The 17,486-nt window shown below is 38.7% G+C and overlaps 1 protein-coding gene across 1 annotated transcript in view; it reads left to right on the top strand.

Annotated features, from left to right (window-relative positions):
- ADAMTS12 (ADAM metallopeptidase with thrombospondin type 1 motif 12) overlaps nt 1-17,486 on the top strand; it is a 143,455-nt gene that overhangs the window by 103,931 nt on the left and 22,038 nt on the right. Inside the window, exons 15-17 of the mRNA XM_056514235.1 lie at nt 4,601-4,845; nt 6,200-6,341; nt 11,538-11,664. Coding sequence (XP_056370210.1) covers nt 4,601-4,845; nt 6,200-6,341; nt 11,538-11,664 — 514 coding nt within the window. The remainder of the gene's footprint in view (nt 1-4,600; nt 4,846-6,199; nt 6,342-11,537; nt 11,665-17,486) is intronic.

The following is a 17,486-nucleotide window of genomic DNA, read 5'->3' on the forward strand; positions in this document are numbered from 1 at the left end:
AAAAATAGCAAGTGCATTTACAAAGTGAGTGTAATTTGCCATCTTGTAAAATCTGGACCTAATCTCTGTGAAGTGAAAAGCATCAAGCAAATGCTAGAGTGAGTGGCTGGGGGATTTATTTCTAAGCATCATAAAGGGGAAAAGAGTAACTCCCTAGAGGGCTGAAGTGATCTGAATAAGCACTTGGAGGACTGAGCCTGTTTTCACTGACATCAGCGAGACATTCAGGCTTTAAGTTGATTTGTGTGGGATGAATGGGAGCTAGAGAGTCTGGAAGCAGGAGTGGGACTGAAACTGAGTAAGAAATATGGCAGTGAGCTGGAGGTGAAGAGACAGCTGGGATCAGAAGCTTTTTTCAGTGGAAAACCAGGACAGGAGTGGGAGAGATGAGAGACAAGGCACTGGTGAGTTATGCTTGGAGTAAGGTCTGCAGCTACAGAAAGAGGCTGATGCAGGGATGAGAAGTCTCAAGATCAGTAACTGGGATGATTGCAGTGAGGAGGGGGAAATGGTAGTGCCTTTGGCTGACTTTGGGGTTTGTGGGGTTTTTCAAATCCGATAGTTCTGCCTTGCACATGATTTGTGCTACTAATTTAGAACTAGTCTAACCAGATTTTCCAAAGTTTGGGTAAAAGCATTAATGTTTCAGGGGGCTTTTCTGTACTTGAGTTTGCTTTTCTTCTCTCTGTGTCCCAAAGGTGACCTCTGAAGAGCTCTGCAATACTGAAGCAGTTCAGTTTTCATATAAATGTGAGACTTACAAAGGAAAATCTAGAGCTCCCTCACTTCCAGTACTACTGTAATCCTTCAGCCTCTAATCTTTTGCTTCTGCAAATCCAAATTTCACTCTGCCTTTGACTGTGTGAGAGCTTTCCAAGGCTAAAGATGTGAACTTTATTTTTGGATAATAATTTTACAGACAAGGTCCAGTATTGTAACTTAAGAAAGGATGAGTGCCTTTTATTTTATTTAAATTCATTTTGTGTTTTATATTTATTTAGTTTTTCCTTGCCACAAGATTCAGTCTCACTGATGGATGCTGCTGCAGGATACTGAGTGTTAAGTTAAATTATTTCGATGCTTTCTTTAAATTCAGTAAAATTGTGCTGATCCTGCTAATTGTCTCCCTTCTATATACATTGACTCCATCCCAGAAAAAAAAAAGAAAAATGTCAGGCAAGGCAGAGGCTGGTGTGCTCTTGAGGACATGTGAATTTCACTGATGTACACAGGTGTTACACTGGGAAAAGGAAAAGGGCTGTGTACACAATACCTGTTTTCTTTTTGTGTCTGACAGATGAGTTGTCAGCGTTAGATTTTATAGCAGAGTGGCTGCTGAACGGTTTATGTAAACATAAAACCTTCAGGCTCAGCATAGGTAGCAAAACTGTACCAAGGCATGCTGCCAGTCACTGGCAAAAAAAAGATTTGAAAATTTTTTTTTTGTGTCCAGTGGCATATAAAAATACAAAGCCAACGCTAATATATTCTGATTTAAAACTTTGTTCAAAACCTCGGTCCAGCAGGGCCCTTCTTGGTCTAGTGCTGCAGTGTCTGTTCTCTGAGATGACTCAGTTGCCATCTCTAACTAGTGCAATGCTAGGGAAGAGTTTTAATAGTTGAGGCTGGGCAGGCTGATCAGTTTTACCTAAAAAAGTCTTAGAAATCTTCTTAGAAGTCGTACTGCCTCATGGTCAGAAAAAAAAGTTTTGAAATCTGTATTATTTCCTGCATTCTCTTTAAAAGTCTTTGTTTTTCTTATGAATGAAAAATGGGAATAGCAATCCAGGGGCAACCAACAGAGCCACAGGCATGGCTGCATCATCTTTGTAATGGCTTCTGTTGGAGTTTCATGGTGGAAAATTAGATCACAGAGATCTAATGTGAGCACAGTGTCTCAGCTGTTGACACTAATATTAGCCAGTTTTCAGGGGGTTTGATTGAAAAATCATTTAAATTTTTTCTGCTGAACTTTGGTGGCAGAAAGGTTACAGCATCAGCCGAGCATGGAAAAGCAAGAAGATCAGGCCTAGGAAGTCATGGTAGTGTCTAGAGCTCAGCATAGAGAAAAGTTGTGCCTCAGGAATGTGTATTTTTAAAAGGGGATTTTAAATACAGCAGACTGGAGAGTAGAAAAGTGAACTGTTGTGATAAGGAGAAACAGTCATCATTTGATCTGCAATGCTGTGCTAATGTCCTGAGTAAAACTATTCTTTTGTCACAGCAGTGGGCAAGGAGAAACAAGTTCTTCAGTCCATGTAGAGCTATGTGCACAGCAAGAGTTTCATTAATTTGTTCATGTCTGTTTTGGGAGCATACAGATTTAATTTTAATTAAAAAGGGAAGGATTGATAGCATCTGAGGGTTGCCAATTCACAGGTGTGCAGAACCATGCACAATATGGTTGCTGCAGGATTTAATGAGCCCAGTGTGTTGGTAAGACAGCTGACAATTTGACTTTATTGAATCTTGGATCTCCAGATATTTATCAAATGAAACCACATAACCAGGAACAATTGTATTTACACCATCCACAGAATTTTTTTTTTTTTTAAATTATTATGTTGAGTGACAAATTCAAAAGCTTGCTGCTGATTAGCTTTCCTTTCAAAAATCAGATAATTTTTATTAGGAATCAGTGAGAGGCTCTGGGAAATCAGGAAGTAATTTAGCTGGTGGGGAGGGCCAGGAAGAAGGCAGTGTGATACACTGAACAAATGGTAACTTCCCTTACCAGACAGTTGCAAATAATTTAAAATGAGGTTTATGAGCAGCAGGTGATTCAGACAAAAATAACTGTGCAAAATCTTGAAGGGATATACATATTTTTGTGTTACAACAGAACAAAACTTATTTTATAGGTTTTGTGCTTTGAATTTTGAATTGGAAAGGTTATTCTAATTAAAGCAAAAAGAAATCACCCGACCCAGCCCTACTGTGAAAAGACACCAGCTTTGCAAGGACAAGCTGTCAGGATCTGATATAATTAATATTTTCCATGCTGTGTTAATTTGTCCTGGTTGTAAGTCTGCCTTCTAATCAAGCCTTCAGTTACATAATCACACACTTTGTTCATAACATTTCTTCTCTTCACTGAATGAATAGAACGTTTGGGAGAATCATTAGACTTGGTTACTTACAATAGACCTAGACCACTGATTTCTTGAATAATAGAAGTCATTCGGTGAACTTCCAGATTTTGTTACTTCATTTGCTTAGAAAAAACTGATTCACTTAGAAAAAAAGTTCGAATTTCCATAGTCAATCTAGGAGACTTGCAAAAGTTAACATTCAGAAAATGTTCCTTCTTATTCATCAATCACTGGAAGCCCATATATATGATTATGGTCCTTCAGGAAAGACCTGAAGTACAGATTCTGTTTTGTACCATAACCAGCATATGACATTTTAACCAATATTTGTTACACCACAAAAGAGCTGCGAAGAAAATTCAGATGTTAGAGACTCTGAGGCACTTATTTACAGCTGCAGGTTGTTGTACAGCAGTTCTGGTAGGTAAAGAACATTGATACTGAAGATTCTTAGCATGCCCAGTGTGGTTTATCTCACTCATGGGAGTGAGTAATCAAAGGTGATAAGCTCATTTCACAAGAAAGGTGAACAGGATGTGAGTCTCAGAATTAAGTTCATGACCTCTGAAGGGTGTGATGAGAACTTGGGAACTCATGTTCCAGTCTTGAAGTAAACCAGCACAAAATGCAGCTCACACCCCCAGTGCACCACCTTGTAGCTTTGTCATCCGTCTAATTTCTAGAGCTCAGCTAGGGGCAAAAGCAAGAAAGCTCCCTGTGTTTGTGTTTGAGTGTCTATGTGAATTTTCTATTTTTACAATTCAGTAGCAGCAACAATAGCAGCTTCCTTTAAGGTGAGAAGCACAGAGTCTGATGTCACATATTGCCTGTGATGTGAACAAAATTCTTACTGCATTGGGTCATTCTTAACATGCAGAGCAAAAATCTCCAGATAACTACCCGTGAAGAGTTGAACTCTTTGAACTTTGTTATGAAAATTGGTAGTTTACAAAAATGTGCTTAATTTATAGTAGTAATTTGAGACGATTGAATAACATTTTTTGTTGTTGCTGTTGTTGCTGTTGTTGTAAGGCAAGCATTCATAGAGAACTTACTTAAGAGTAGGTACATGGAATTCCATACATACCTGTACATTGGGTACAGATGAAAACATTCTTTGCAAATTGAAAAAAACCTTTCCCACAACAGGCTGTTAACTTGCTGGAACTCCCTGACATTTCTCCAGATTAAAGTGTGCCAGAGCCCTTGGGTGTGATTATGGAAATGTTGATGCTCATGTGTGGAGTAGATTTCCCCTGGCACAGCTCTGGAAGTCATTCACCTCTGCATTCCTTCTAAATGCCACTGGCATTGCTTAAACACTATTCCCCAACTGATACTAGAAACCCTGACTTGAAAAGTCACAATATTAACAAACTGAAATACAAGCTCTGTGACAGCTGATTGTATATTTTTTAAAGCACAGCTGTTGTTTTAATCATCTTACAAATAAGTAAAATGCAGTGACATTCTATTGTTCACCTTCATTAATTTTTCTTGTCTCTTAGGATATGTGGATATTGGGCTAATTCCAAAAGGTGCAAGGGGGATCAAAGTCATGGAAGTTACAGAATCAGGAAATTTCCTTGCTGTGCGAAGCAAAGACCCAGAAAAATACTACCTGAATGGAGGCTTTATCATCCAGTGGAATGGTGAATACAAAGTGGCAGGCACAATATTTCAGTACGACAGAACAGGGGATCTAGAAAACCTGACTGCTCCAGGACCCACCAATGAATCAATATGGATTCAGGTAAGCAGGAGTTCACGAGCAGAACTTGCTCATTTGGATGGCAGCAGAATGTTCTGTGGCTCTGGAAGTGGGGCTGGGAAAATACATATGTTGGTATATAAACCATTATTAATGTGCTGTCTTGAAAAAAACAAAAAAAAAACAACTTAGTTGAGCTGTTTTGGAGAGAAATAAGCACTTTGCTTTTGAGGGTTGTTCATCCTTCCTAGGAACACATGTCCTGTATCATACTCCAAAATTTGTTAAATGCTGGTATAATCCTGTGCTGCCACTAGGACAAGGATCCTGTCACCTATAGTTGGTCAGACTTTTGCCCAAATTTTCTTGTCTCTTGTACCAAATTTGAGTAGCACATGGTTGTGATGTGAACCAGATCCAGGTGAAAAATAAGTTGTCACAAAAAGGGAGCTGTCAGGCTGTGAACAAAGCTAGGGATGGCTGGCAGCACTGACAGCTTACACAAAGCAAGAAAAGAATGCAGCATTACATAGATGGGTTAATAGCTTATTATTAAGCTATTATATTAAGTGAAACTGACCCATTTAACATTCACAGAGGCTGCTTTCTTTTGTTTCTTTCATGTCACTTTATGGATTCTGACTTAAACATAACTAGTGTCTGTCAGTTCTGACAAAATGATTTGGAATTGGCCCTTTGATCTTTGGAAGTTTCTCTCATGGCTTGTTTGCATGTGTATCCACCATGCAATTAAAAGCATTAGGATATGATGGGAGACCACTTTCAATGTCTGGTGAGAAGACAAAACTAATGAGTACTCCAACTTCACTTTTAGTACAATTGGGAAGAAGAGTAAAATTTCATGGCTGAAGTCTTTTATCCCTTGGTGATGTTTACTTTCTCCCTCTCAGGTGAATTTCTTGAGTGCCCCTTCTCAGTTGGAATTTTTCTTCTTTATTCAGAGACACTGAATAATAATATTAAAGCAGTGTCTGAATAGCATGTGTAATTTTCTGACTTAATGGTTATTTTGTAATAGCTATTTCAGAAGGTAGGAAAATTATAACTTATAATGAGGATAGGTGATAGCTCTTAATCAGCAGCATAGAGATGCTTTGGATGGACTTTGCCTTATCTTTTCTTATAGTCAGTGGAATATCAATTATGATGAACCGTTTATCCCATCTGTGTTTGCAGAAGTTCATGGTAAACAGCTGTGTCTTTGAAAGATTCATGTATGCTACTATTGATATAGAAGTAGAAATTCTGCAAATCTGCTTCTCTGGATTGGTAGCAGACTCCAATATGGGCAGCTTCAATTCTTCCGTTTCACATTTTGAAATCTTTTGACCAGTAGATTATTAGTTAAACAATTAATAAGCCTCACTCTCTCCAGCTACTTTTTCAAGAAACTAATCCTGGAATCGAGTATGAATACACTGTACGTAAAGAAGAAAGTAATGAGAATGAGATTGGAGAGCCAGAGTTCTTCTGGCAATATGGAGAGTGGACAGCCTGCAGTGTTACCTGTGGAAGAGGTAATTCCTCGCTTCTTTTTCTCTTGCTGCTTGCCTTCATTACAGATGTAGTCCTCAAAGAGGTAATGTTCTTTAATCTGCATTTGGTAGGAAATAAGACCATGTGGTTACAAAAATAATGTGAGGAATAACTTGGTTTACTTTGAGGGTGTCAGAGCCCTGGAACAGGCTGCCCAGGGGGGTTGTGGAGTCTCCTTCTCTGAGATATCCAAAATCTGCCTGGCTGTGATCCTGTGCAGGTTGCTCCAGGTGACCCTGCTTTAGCAGTGGACTACATGATTTCCAGAGGTCCCTTCCAACCCAAAGCAAACTTTGATTCTGTGAATAATGTGTTTTGACATGTAAATAAAAATTTTTAAAGTTATGTAAGTCAAATAGGTTTCTAAAACACCTGCCCTGAAATTTTTAGCTTCTGTTAATCAAAATTAGAAGGTACGGTTTTCTTTCCTTCATAATTTTTGTCAGTGCTGTTCACCATAGCCCTTTTTTCCAGCAATACAAATTTATGACCTTCTATTGTTTCCCTATTAAGTCTTTTCAATATAATAACTTCAAAAAATATTCTTCATTTCTGTCCTGCCTTGACAAGCAACAATTCTTTTTTGTGCATTGCTCAATAATGACTTACTTGTTACTCGTCTTGAGAACTTCCATGTGTTTGCCAGTTTGGCAATGGCTTGGATACCACTGCAGTTGTAGTTCTGTGCAGCACATTAAACCAGACAAGCAGAATGATGATTGTGAAGTAGGATTTAACAACAGGTCTAGAAGTTGGCTTCTGGTTACTTATACAAAATGCTAGCCAGGAGAATTTCCTCTGAAGTAGCCAACATCAATGAGATGAAGTTAATATTTGTAGTAAACCAGCAGTAAGGATAAAGAGACCAAATCTTTACATTAGTAATTTTTTAAAACCCATCTATTGTGGGAATAATTTGAAAAATGTGAAGAAATTTTGTATATAAAGGGAAGTCTGAACTTGGGGGAAAGGAATTGAAGCTTTCTGTCTGAATTAGCTCTTGATTTTCACAGGACAGTGAAAAAATTCTGGAGATAGAACCATATCCTTGTTCTTTGACCATTGTGTACAAAGTGCAAAACCTGTATAGAAGAGTAGAAGATCAGTAGAAGACAAATAATATGAAAATTTTTTTCTAATACTAGAGTATTGTTAGTGGTTTTTGGTAATTGCTACGTTTTTAACTGCTTTGTGGAAGAAAAGAAAAAGGACAAACAAGTGTTGTAACAAATCCAGTTGTGAGTCTAAAAGTAGTGATGATTGCAGGAGCAACATTTTAAAATCTCTCCTGTCAGGGAAGACACTGAAATAATGCATTTTTAGTGTTTTGGACAAAAGGCATTTTCTGACCTAATGTTATAAGATTAAAAGAACATTTAGAAGCCTGGTATAAAATATCCCATCCAAATTACATCCACGTATTATTTTTAAAATATTTATATCTTGGCCTCAAGGTAGCACCATGCCATGCCCTGGTGTATATCCTTCTCCAGCTATCCACTGCAGGGCTCCCATCATGTGCTCCCATCTGTTGTAGTGACAAAGAAAGCTCTGGCCAGTCTGCTGTAACACCACTGAATGAGGAAAAAATACTCTCTGAAAAAGCAATGCTTTCTATGGCAAGTATAGCTAATACTGCATGTAGGGAGAAGGAGAACATATTGCAATACCTGATACTCATTTGCAATGTAGAAAATAGATAAGTAATTACATTGCAATCCAGTTCATGGCAAACAAGCACCAACGGGGATAATATGTAGTAGAAGTCTTAACCTTTTCTCTGTCCTCAGTGCAGGACAGGTTGAATCTCTTCCTACCATTTGCTTTATGCTGAAAGGAATTTCTTTGCAGCCAGAATGTGTGCACACAGGTGTCCTGTAAACTGCTGCTCTCTCTGGACAAGGGCTGTCCCACCAGAGCCTGCTCTCAAGACAGCAGAAAGAGCCTTTAGGCTTTTTTACATGCAGATTAATTTAAATCTATCACTGAGGTTCTTCTCTAGACCAACTACCTGTTATTCCTTCTTTAAATAATCATTGGAGTGGGTAATGTTGGAATTACAAGTATAAATCCTTTCTCCTTGTCTAAAGCTTTTATCTCATTTCTTAGAACCAGCTTCAAATGGCGTTAAATGTAACAAAAAGCAAAGCACAGCACATCTGCAACTAAGGGAGAATATTAACCAATATCAAGAATTTGTTCCTCCATAGGTAACATTGGTAGTTGGCAGATTTTAAAAGCTCTGAGAAAGGACTTAACTCTAAGAATTTTTGGGGGGTTAACTGTTATGGGCCCTCTAAATACACAACTTTTACAAAGGCTGCTTTGCAAAATTATCTCCAAGTGATCCTAAGCCTGCAGTGTTGATTTTAGAATAAAAAAGTAAAATGTTTGCATTCACTGTTGTGGGTCTGAGTTTCATAGCATTGAGAATGTAAGGATTGGCACTTCTGCATAACTTGTGCAAGCACAGAATATAATTTGTTCATTTGAATACAAAGTAAAATCCTTACAGTATATCTAAGAGTATCTAACACAGGCAATTTCATGTTTAAATGCTCTAAGATCAAATATGTCTGCCTTGCTTATGATCCCTCATTTCTGTTGTTTACAGTCCAAACTGAGGGCTCTGCAGCAAAAAGATTCCTAATCTCTCTTTCAAAGACCTTTCACACCCAGATGACTTTGAACTAGTTCCTTTCTTTGCAAAGCAAGTAAGAGATCAACATCTCTTTGGGTCAGCCTCACATCTAAAGAGTCCTGCATTAGGGATGAAGTTTCACAGAGAAGTAGGAGGAATCTGAGCAGATTTAGTGAAATGAAGATAATTCTCTGACCTGAAGATTATCTTTCTTGGTTTCTCCTATCTTTCCCAGAAATCCTTGGTTTTTTCACAGAACTGAAATAGTATATACCAGGTGAACTAATCACCATTGAGGTCAGGTAGAAGTCAAAGTGGGGAAAGGAGGAAAACAGCTACCATTTAAAGCCCTTTAGAAATAATGTTTAGGTTTCAAATATTACTGAGGTTTCAGTATATTTAGAATTTTTAATCTGTGGCCTAAATAGGATATTACCCACTTAAGTTGTATAACTGTACATACTTGCTAGGGCAGGGTCAGTAGTGACTAGTTGTCTACTTCCTCAGTATTTTCTAGTTCAACTTGCTCAAACTGATAAAAACCATTTCATTATGTTGTAACATGTAAACCTACATTTATATGTGTGTATTGATATATGCATATCGGATTCCTTCCAGCTATGGAGCTGAACTACCAGAATGTTGAAAATACAGTAGGAGTTCACATAACTTTCATGAAGAAGTTGATTGTTAGAATAAACTATTTCATTGATGTCAGCTGTTCGTTTTATGAGAATGTACAGCTTCAAAGCAAAACTTTTGCAAAGGTTTATAAGGGCTTTAAAGTTAACTGCAGCAGCTGAAATGACACTGAAAATTTATCAAAGCAAAAGACTTCTTGTTTGTATTTGAAACAGCAACATATGATTTTGAAAGGGACAGAAACACGTCTGTGAACTGCTTTGTTTACAGCTAGCAGGAAGGTTGCTGGATTTTCTAGTTATGCAGAGCTTAAAGGAGAGCACTGCTCCCTGGGAGTCCTATGCTGAGCCAAAAAGCTTTCTCCAGTTTGAAGTCACGTACAAGTAAGAGATCACCATGTCCAGACTTACTGCAGTCTTGCAGCAGCTTCCACACCATGGGCTCTGGAGCTTGATTGCCCCAGTCCCTTAATCTTCCCTTACAGGTGACACTAATCACTGTTCCAGAAGATCAGCCTTCATATCTGACTGGAGCAGTGTCAGTCATCAAAACTTGTGCTGTAGCCAATAATTGTTTTATATGTCAGTCAGAAGTCTGAAAGTAATCAAAAAGTGAAAGCATTTCCTCACATACCTGATATCCTCAGGTGGTAAAAAAAAAGGGATATAGGTTTCCATTGACTTCTATGAAATGACCCAGAGAGACATGCAAAACTTTCTTCTGTGTTGTTGAGCCACTGCAGGATTAATGATTGGATTTGTTTATCCTACAGGGCTTTTCTAACCTTAACGTTTTTATGAGTCTGTATGTTGCAGAGGAATATATATCTATTTCTCAATTACTATCTATGGATTGCTGTCCTTCCACATAGTTTCCCACACTAGTTATTAGGAATTCTGAGGAAAGGAGAAGCTTGTTTCCTAAACATACTGCAAAATAGCCCTACACTTACTCTTAATGCCTTGGTAGCAGTTCCTGTGCCTGAGAAGGATAAAAGTTCTAGAGATGCAGTGATCTACCATGTGTGTATTAATTGCTGTGAATTAATAGCACAGTTAATTTAATGAGAGTTAATAAATGCTTTTTCAGTCTTTTTAGTCCTTAAGATTTGTTTGGACTATTTTAATGCCTCTGTATCAGTCTCACTGCAACGTTTTCAAGCTGTAATATTGCAATAGTTTTGTTCACAGTGGGGTGCAGCAAGGGATCTCAAATTATTGCAGAACTGTGTGGGAAGCAGGCTCCTGGAAGCTGGCTGTTTTTAGATTCACACTAGGTTAATGAAGTATTTTGGTTCATGTTTCTTTCTGTTAAATGAGTGGAATTTGTGTAAATGGAAATGTTAGGAAATAACCCAGGTTATTTGTATGGATTGTTTCTGTGTGTCTCTTCCTCACTGTGCTTTGCCTCTTGTGCTGAATGTTGCATATTACCTACTTAGAAGACTTTTCATCATTGATTTCAGTCAAAATGTGTACCAAAACTTCTTAAAAGTTGAATTCACTTTTAGAGTCACAGGATTATTGTGACTCTGGTTTGTGTTCTGCTTAAACAGCCTTCCCAACTAAAAGGAAAATAAAGGAAAGGTCACCAAAACTAGGCTTGCTGTGAATAGCCTGGTGCTGCTATGTTTTCTTTTGTCTGTGGGTAACTCAAGAACCCTTCATAGCCATTTAAACCTGTTTGATGGCCTGCAGGAGCCCTTTCTGAGGCTAACAAATGCCTTAAGGGAAGTGCTTTCTAATATGTCACTTGAGCTCTGATCCGATCCAGAAGAGCTCTGCTTAACCTTTTCATCTTGGCTGAAGGCTGCTCGTACCTGTGGGTTTGAGCAGTCCATGCCCAGCCTGGGGGGATTACTGCTCCTTTTTTTGTGTGTGTGTGTCTCTGGAAGGGGTGCAGAGGCAGATCGCCCACTGCGAGTGGAGGGGCAGCGGAGCCACCAGGAACTCCTTCTGTGACCCGGCCACGCAGCCCCAGGGGCGGCAGAAGAAGTGCCACGAGCGGGACTGCCCGCCCAGGTAAGGGTCCTGGGGGGCTCTGGGGTGGGGCTAAATAGCATCCCTACTCAAAGGAAGGTGTTCCTGATGCCAGGCTGGCCTGGCTCCCAAAGCCTGCCATGGTGAGAGCTGCCACGCCTTGCAGAGCAAAGTGCCAGAAACCCCGTAATAAATCAGAAGTGAGCCACCCTGAGAGGTTTATAAAGCAAGTTACTGAGCAATCTTTGCTGGAAATGGTAGAGATTGTTCTCTCATGTATGTAGATACTATTCTTGTTCAGTTTGGGTCCAGCTGTGCCTGAAGACCATATAGGTTCTTATTTAAAATGTGTATTCTTGGCTTAGCTCAAGTGAGCTAAGAATTGCTGTGTGTTCCAAAAACAACTAGCAGAGCCTTTAGATGTTGTTTCTCAGCATTTTTGATACACCTTTGTTATTTTTATGAGAGGTAATGAGTAGAAATACCTACTTCTAAAACTAGTTTTTATTCTTTCTATATAATACAGTATTTGGCATTTTTTTATTATATTCCTTTAACTTTGAGTGAAGTTTTCTTCATTCTGTGGTCATGTGGGAGTAAACCTTTTCTTTCTCATAATATTGTCTTAATTTATATTAATCACTGTTTTTTCTGTGCTACCATTTTAACAAGTAGGGTAAGGAAGACTAAACATTCCAGGTACTTGCAGAGCTGTGGGCTTGTACAACAGGCACAGATTTGCTGCAAGAGATCAATATTGGTTTTTATTTCATGCTTTAGGTACCTTGTTTTTATCTCCTATTGTCTTTGAAATGTTGTTCATAAAGGTACGCCAGTAATTCTGGTTCTGTCAAAATCAAATTGAAGCAATGAGCCCTTGGAGTTCATTGTGTTGCATTTGCCAGCAGTGAATTTCATGAAACTTTGATGTTAAAAGTGCATTATTGTTGGGTTTATCAGTTGTTTCCTAGTATCTTCATAACAGTATATGATGCTTCTGTGAGAGTTTCATCTTAGTGCTTGCAGCACAGACTACCAGAGTTTCATAATTCTTTGTAGATTGCCAGGAAATCAATTGACAGCAGACCAGAATTTTTAATTACTTGACTAATTAAGAGCTGAGGCTACTCATACACATTAAGGTGTTTTTTATGGCACATATAAACTGTACTGTCAATTAAAAAATTACTGATTAACTCAATTTATTTGATTAACTCAATTTGTTCGAAGTGACAACATTATTCAGACCTACTCTTCAAAAAGTGAGGGAGGGGAATTTGTCCCTTTTTGAGCAGATTGCAGAATGTCATACATAAACCAAACTCTTCTGCAGACCAGGCAGAAAAGATCTTGTTTGCTGACAGTCTGTGATACTTCTTGAGGTTATTCTGTGCTGCAGAGGAAATCACAAGTCATCCTTCTGAGGACAGCAAAATCATGACAAAGTGCAGTGCAGGAAAACCATATGTATTTAATTCTAGAGTTATGTTGCATATTTATTTTTCTCTTAGTCCCACAAAAGTGTGACTGAGTCCCTGAGTCCCTGTTCTGGCTCTCAGCATGACCTACATGCCTAAGGAGGAATAAGTCAAACATAAATCAGATTTCTCTGTAATGCTCTTCCAGCTTCCAACTGGTTTTAATTCAGGGCATTTCCAGAGGCTTTTATGGCTTGTCTAATCAGTAACCTCCAATGAAACTCACTCACCCAGCCTCCCTCTGCAGCCTTGAAAAACTTCTATTGTATACAACTTCCTCTGCAAGAAGAGCCATGGCTCTAGTGCCTATGTGAAGCACCACCACATTTTAGCTGTTTTGAAGCTGGCTCTCACTGTCTTCTGTTGGTGGCCTGAGATGCCAGCAAAGAACAGATTATTACTCAGTCTTCCCAAGCCCTTCCTTTTGTAAATCTGCTTTCTGTATAGTGCCAGCATGGGGTTAGTTGGTGTTCACTTTTCCATGGCATATGTGGCACCTCTAATCCAGGCAGCTGGTTACTAATCTTGCTTTGAAACCCAAGACAACTTAGGGCCCTTTGTTGGTTCCAGAGAAATCTGCATGCTGGAGGCAGGTGTGACTGTCCCATGTGGCATTATATGGGATAACTGAGAGTCCACGTGAAGCTGCTGAGGACAAAGTGTTCTGTAGAGAGGTGGCTAAATTCTGTGCTTGAGGTGAGGGCAGCTGTTAAACACCACACTGCAGGAGACCTCTGTTTAGTGCTGCAGCCAGAGAACTCTTTGGATGACCTTGCACTTCTCAACAGCAAACCAGGTGCTTTGTAGTACATTCTGTCCGAAAAAATTATGGTTGTTCCCTACTAAATCCCATTGATGGAAAACATGCTACTAGGCCACTATATAAGAAATAGATAATTTATCAAACAGAAGCTACAGACAAAGAATAAAATGGTTGTGGCTGTCACAAACCAGATCTTATCTCATTAATCCATTTCAGAATGTCGGGTGTAAACTGTTTAAATTAAAAATTTCTGAGAAGTCTAAGTCTTAACATTCTTGTTTTTCAGTCTGATTTGCTCTGCATTTATTTTATGCTTATTATTACACTTATTACTACACTTTCTCCAAAAATAATTCAGAGGAAAATTTTAAAAAAATCTTAAAAATATCACAATACATGTGTTCCATGTTTTGATTCAGAGCAAAGTAAAAATATGGCTGGACAGCTGAGAGTTAAAATGTTATGCAGCCACTCAAGTACTATTTCAGTGATACTGCTTAGGTGTAGTGCATCAAGACTGTAACATAAATGCATGCTTTTTCCACATTATGCTGTGGAATATGGTTTCCAGATGAATATTTCTTTGGTAGGCAGGTATTTAGTCCCATAGGTCTTAATGTCAAAATCAATGGATACTACTTGAAAAAGGGTGAGATTTTAACTACTTACAGTGTTGTGAATAAAGTTTTGCTTTCCCTTGTAAAGAAAATTGTCTGGAGCCTTTTTAACTTGACTACCTACTTAACAGAGTAACCATAAATAGGTTATTTTACAAGTACTTGGTATCTCCTGCTTTTTATCTGTTGCTACTGTGTTGTCCTGCTTCCAGACTGCCTCGTACACTTCCAACAGTATAATAAAAATAGGAAATCTGGTTTCTATTTCAGTGCACAGAGAGAGATTCTGAGCCCTGTTGGTATTTGCTGTGCCTGATGTTGGGCAAATACACAATGAAAGCCAACAGTCTGTCTTTAGGTGTGACATGCCGTGATGGGAGGAAGGGAACATTCAGCCCCATAGCCCCAAAATCCCATTCTACTGCTTTTTCAGCAGAATTCACACATCATTCACCACACATCTTCTATGAGGACTATGTCATAGGTTTTTGGGCTCTGTCTAATTTGTTATAAGCCTTAGAAACCCAGTTTGTGAGGAAAAGATAAGTCTCATTTAAGGCAGCTGAATGCCTCCTGAAAGAATGAGATTTTCTTCCTATCTCTGTCCCAGGCTTAATTGCAGAAGAGCTGAGCACTCACACCTGCAGCTCAAAACTACCTGAGGTTTTGTTTTCCCCAGTCAGGCTGCTCTCTGTTTTGACAGTCTGAGGAAAATTAGTGCTCATGCAAATTAATTACCTAAATTGTGCATTTTGCTTGCTTGTTTGTTTGTTTATTTGCTACCACAATCTTTCCATGCCATGCCTGCCTGTGGAGATAAGACAGTCATTTCACTTTGCAGGGATTTGTTGATGCATTAATACTTAAGAATCACTAAGTTGCTTTAGCAGTAAATGCCAGAGGTAGAATCAGAAACCAGAGGTAGGAACAAGTATTGGGTGGTGACTCTTATGAGTTTCCACCAGCTTGTCTGAGTCTCTCACCACAGTCTTCAGCTTGGCTGGGAGACCCAGCAGCTTGGTCATTTCATCCCAGAAGTTGCATATTTAGTGCTCAGATTGCTGTGTTAATCCTGGATTTGTGTTCTGCATTCACATCCAATTTTGATTATGCCTCTGCAGTGTGAGGGGACAGCAAAAGCTCCAAGATAAACAGAGTTTGGCAAAGCAGTCACTCAGGTGCTGCTCTCTACTCTGTGGTCCAGAGCCTGCTCTGGGACATCCTGTACCAGAACAGACAATGGATGTTGGCTGTTTTGCCATCTTGCTTTGCCTTTGTTCCCTTTTGCCTGAGATGCCACAGTTCAGGTCCTCAAGCAGAAACCACAAAGAGACAGGAGAACAGGTGATTCCATGTCTGGTTCTGACCCTTGGATGTTTAAGGCATATGCATGCACCCTAGGATGAAAAATCCAGTTACTGATAAGAGTAAACTTCCAGAGCAAGTTTTTTTGAGCTTAACCTGCACTGAGTGAGAAATAGGTCTACAAAAAAAATTACCTGTCTGACTGCAGTTTTATTTTGATCATGAAGATGGAATAGGATAAAATCTATATTCTGGGATTTTCTAACTGTGGAGCACCTGACTTTTTTGACTACTTCCATGGCTTTTAAAAGGTGTTTTTTTGTGCAACAGTTAATCATACACCATTACTGCTGCTCAAGGTTCTGTGGTAAACTCTGATAATTTATTGCTTCGAGTTTGGTATTTCAACATGCCAATTGTTAAACCCTCAGTCAGAGCCATTTGAAAATGCTGAGGGGGAAGAGGTGTCAGTTCAGCATATCTGTACCTTGAAATATGTAATCTGGTCCCATTAAAATTAATAGAGCAATTCACATATTTATGTTCCATTTGTGCCAAAATGTCAGCAATTTACAAGATTATAGAAGAGATAAAATTATAAAGAAGATGCAAGAGATGATAACAACCCTGAAAAGGCTTGATTCAGTGGTAATAATTTACTCTTTTTATTGCTGTGTTCTGCTGTGATCTACTTACTTTTTCTATTTACTTGTTAGAGTTCCTTTGTTGTTTGCAGACCTGGAAGAACAACTAACAATCTGAAGGAAGGAAGGAGGAGGAGAAAGATATTTTGGGTGTTTTTTTATTTTAATTTGGTCCAGAGACCTTACCACTGGGTTGTGGTGGAGGTGGACTTCATTCTGGAGCAAAGCAGTGCCACAAAGGGCTTTGGGGCAACTTAAAAGGAAATGCTGTCTGTGTAGGTTGCTGAAAGGAAGAAGATGGGTGTAGGTACCACAGAAAGGACCAGATAGCTGCACAAATAAGCTGTATTGAAGCTTAATGGCTCTGAGTCTTGATTGTTACAGTTGTTTTTTCTTTAATTATTAGGAATAGATACCAGTGCCTTCCACATCAGTGGCAGCTCATTTGCAATGGAAGTAAAAATCAATTAAGGAGCATGGAAACTACAGTGGGGAGGGGAGAAGTATTTTCAGCAAAGACAAAGCATAAAAACTGTTATAAATCTGGATGCTGAACTTTGATATATTTGTCAGAATAGGATTACTTTATCTCTAAGTTCATGGACCTTAAAAGAAAAAAAAAAACAAAACCAAAACCAACAGAACACTGCTGATTATAAGCCAAAAGCAATTTTTCTGCCTTTTTTTTCTAGAAAGGTGTTTTTTAAATATATTTCTGCTGTTTTCATTATAAGGCTTTGTTGTTACCTCCTTGAAAACTCTGGAACAAGCAATATTCTTTAGGAGCTTTTGTAGCTTAGAATTTAGAGTTGGGGCAGATTTTTTATGCAACAGCTTGAAGTTGTGTTCTTGCTTAGGGCATGTGTAAGTGAAGGAAAGAGGTTTTTGTTGGTTTGAGTTTTTTTCCTTCTGTTTTTCAACTATAAAGATAAATCTTTAGATAAATGTCATGGTTGATGCCAATGCTTCTCAAACTGTAGAAACCCAGAAATTTTTGTTCCCCTTTCTTATCGTGGAAGGCTGATATGCAGGTACACAATCTGTTCTGGGTCAGCAT

Source organism: Oenanthe melanoleuca, chromosome Z, assembly GCF_029582105.1.
Source record: "Oenanthe melanoleuca isolate GR-GAL-2019-014 chromosome Z, OMel1.0, whole genome shotgun sequence".
In the NCBI taxonomy this organism is placed as follows: domain Eukaryota; kingdom Metazoa; phylum Chordata; class Aves; order Passeriformes; family Muscicapidae; genus Oenanthe; species Oenanthe melanoleuca.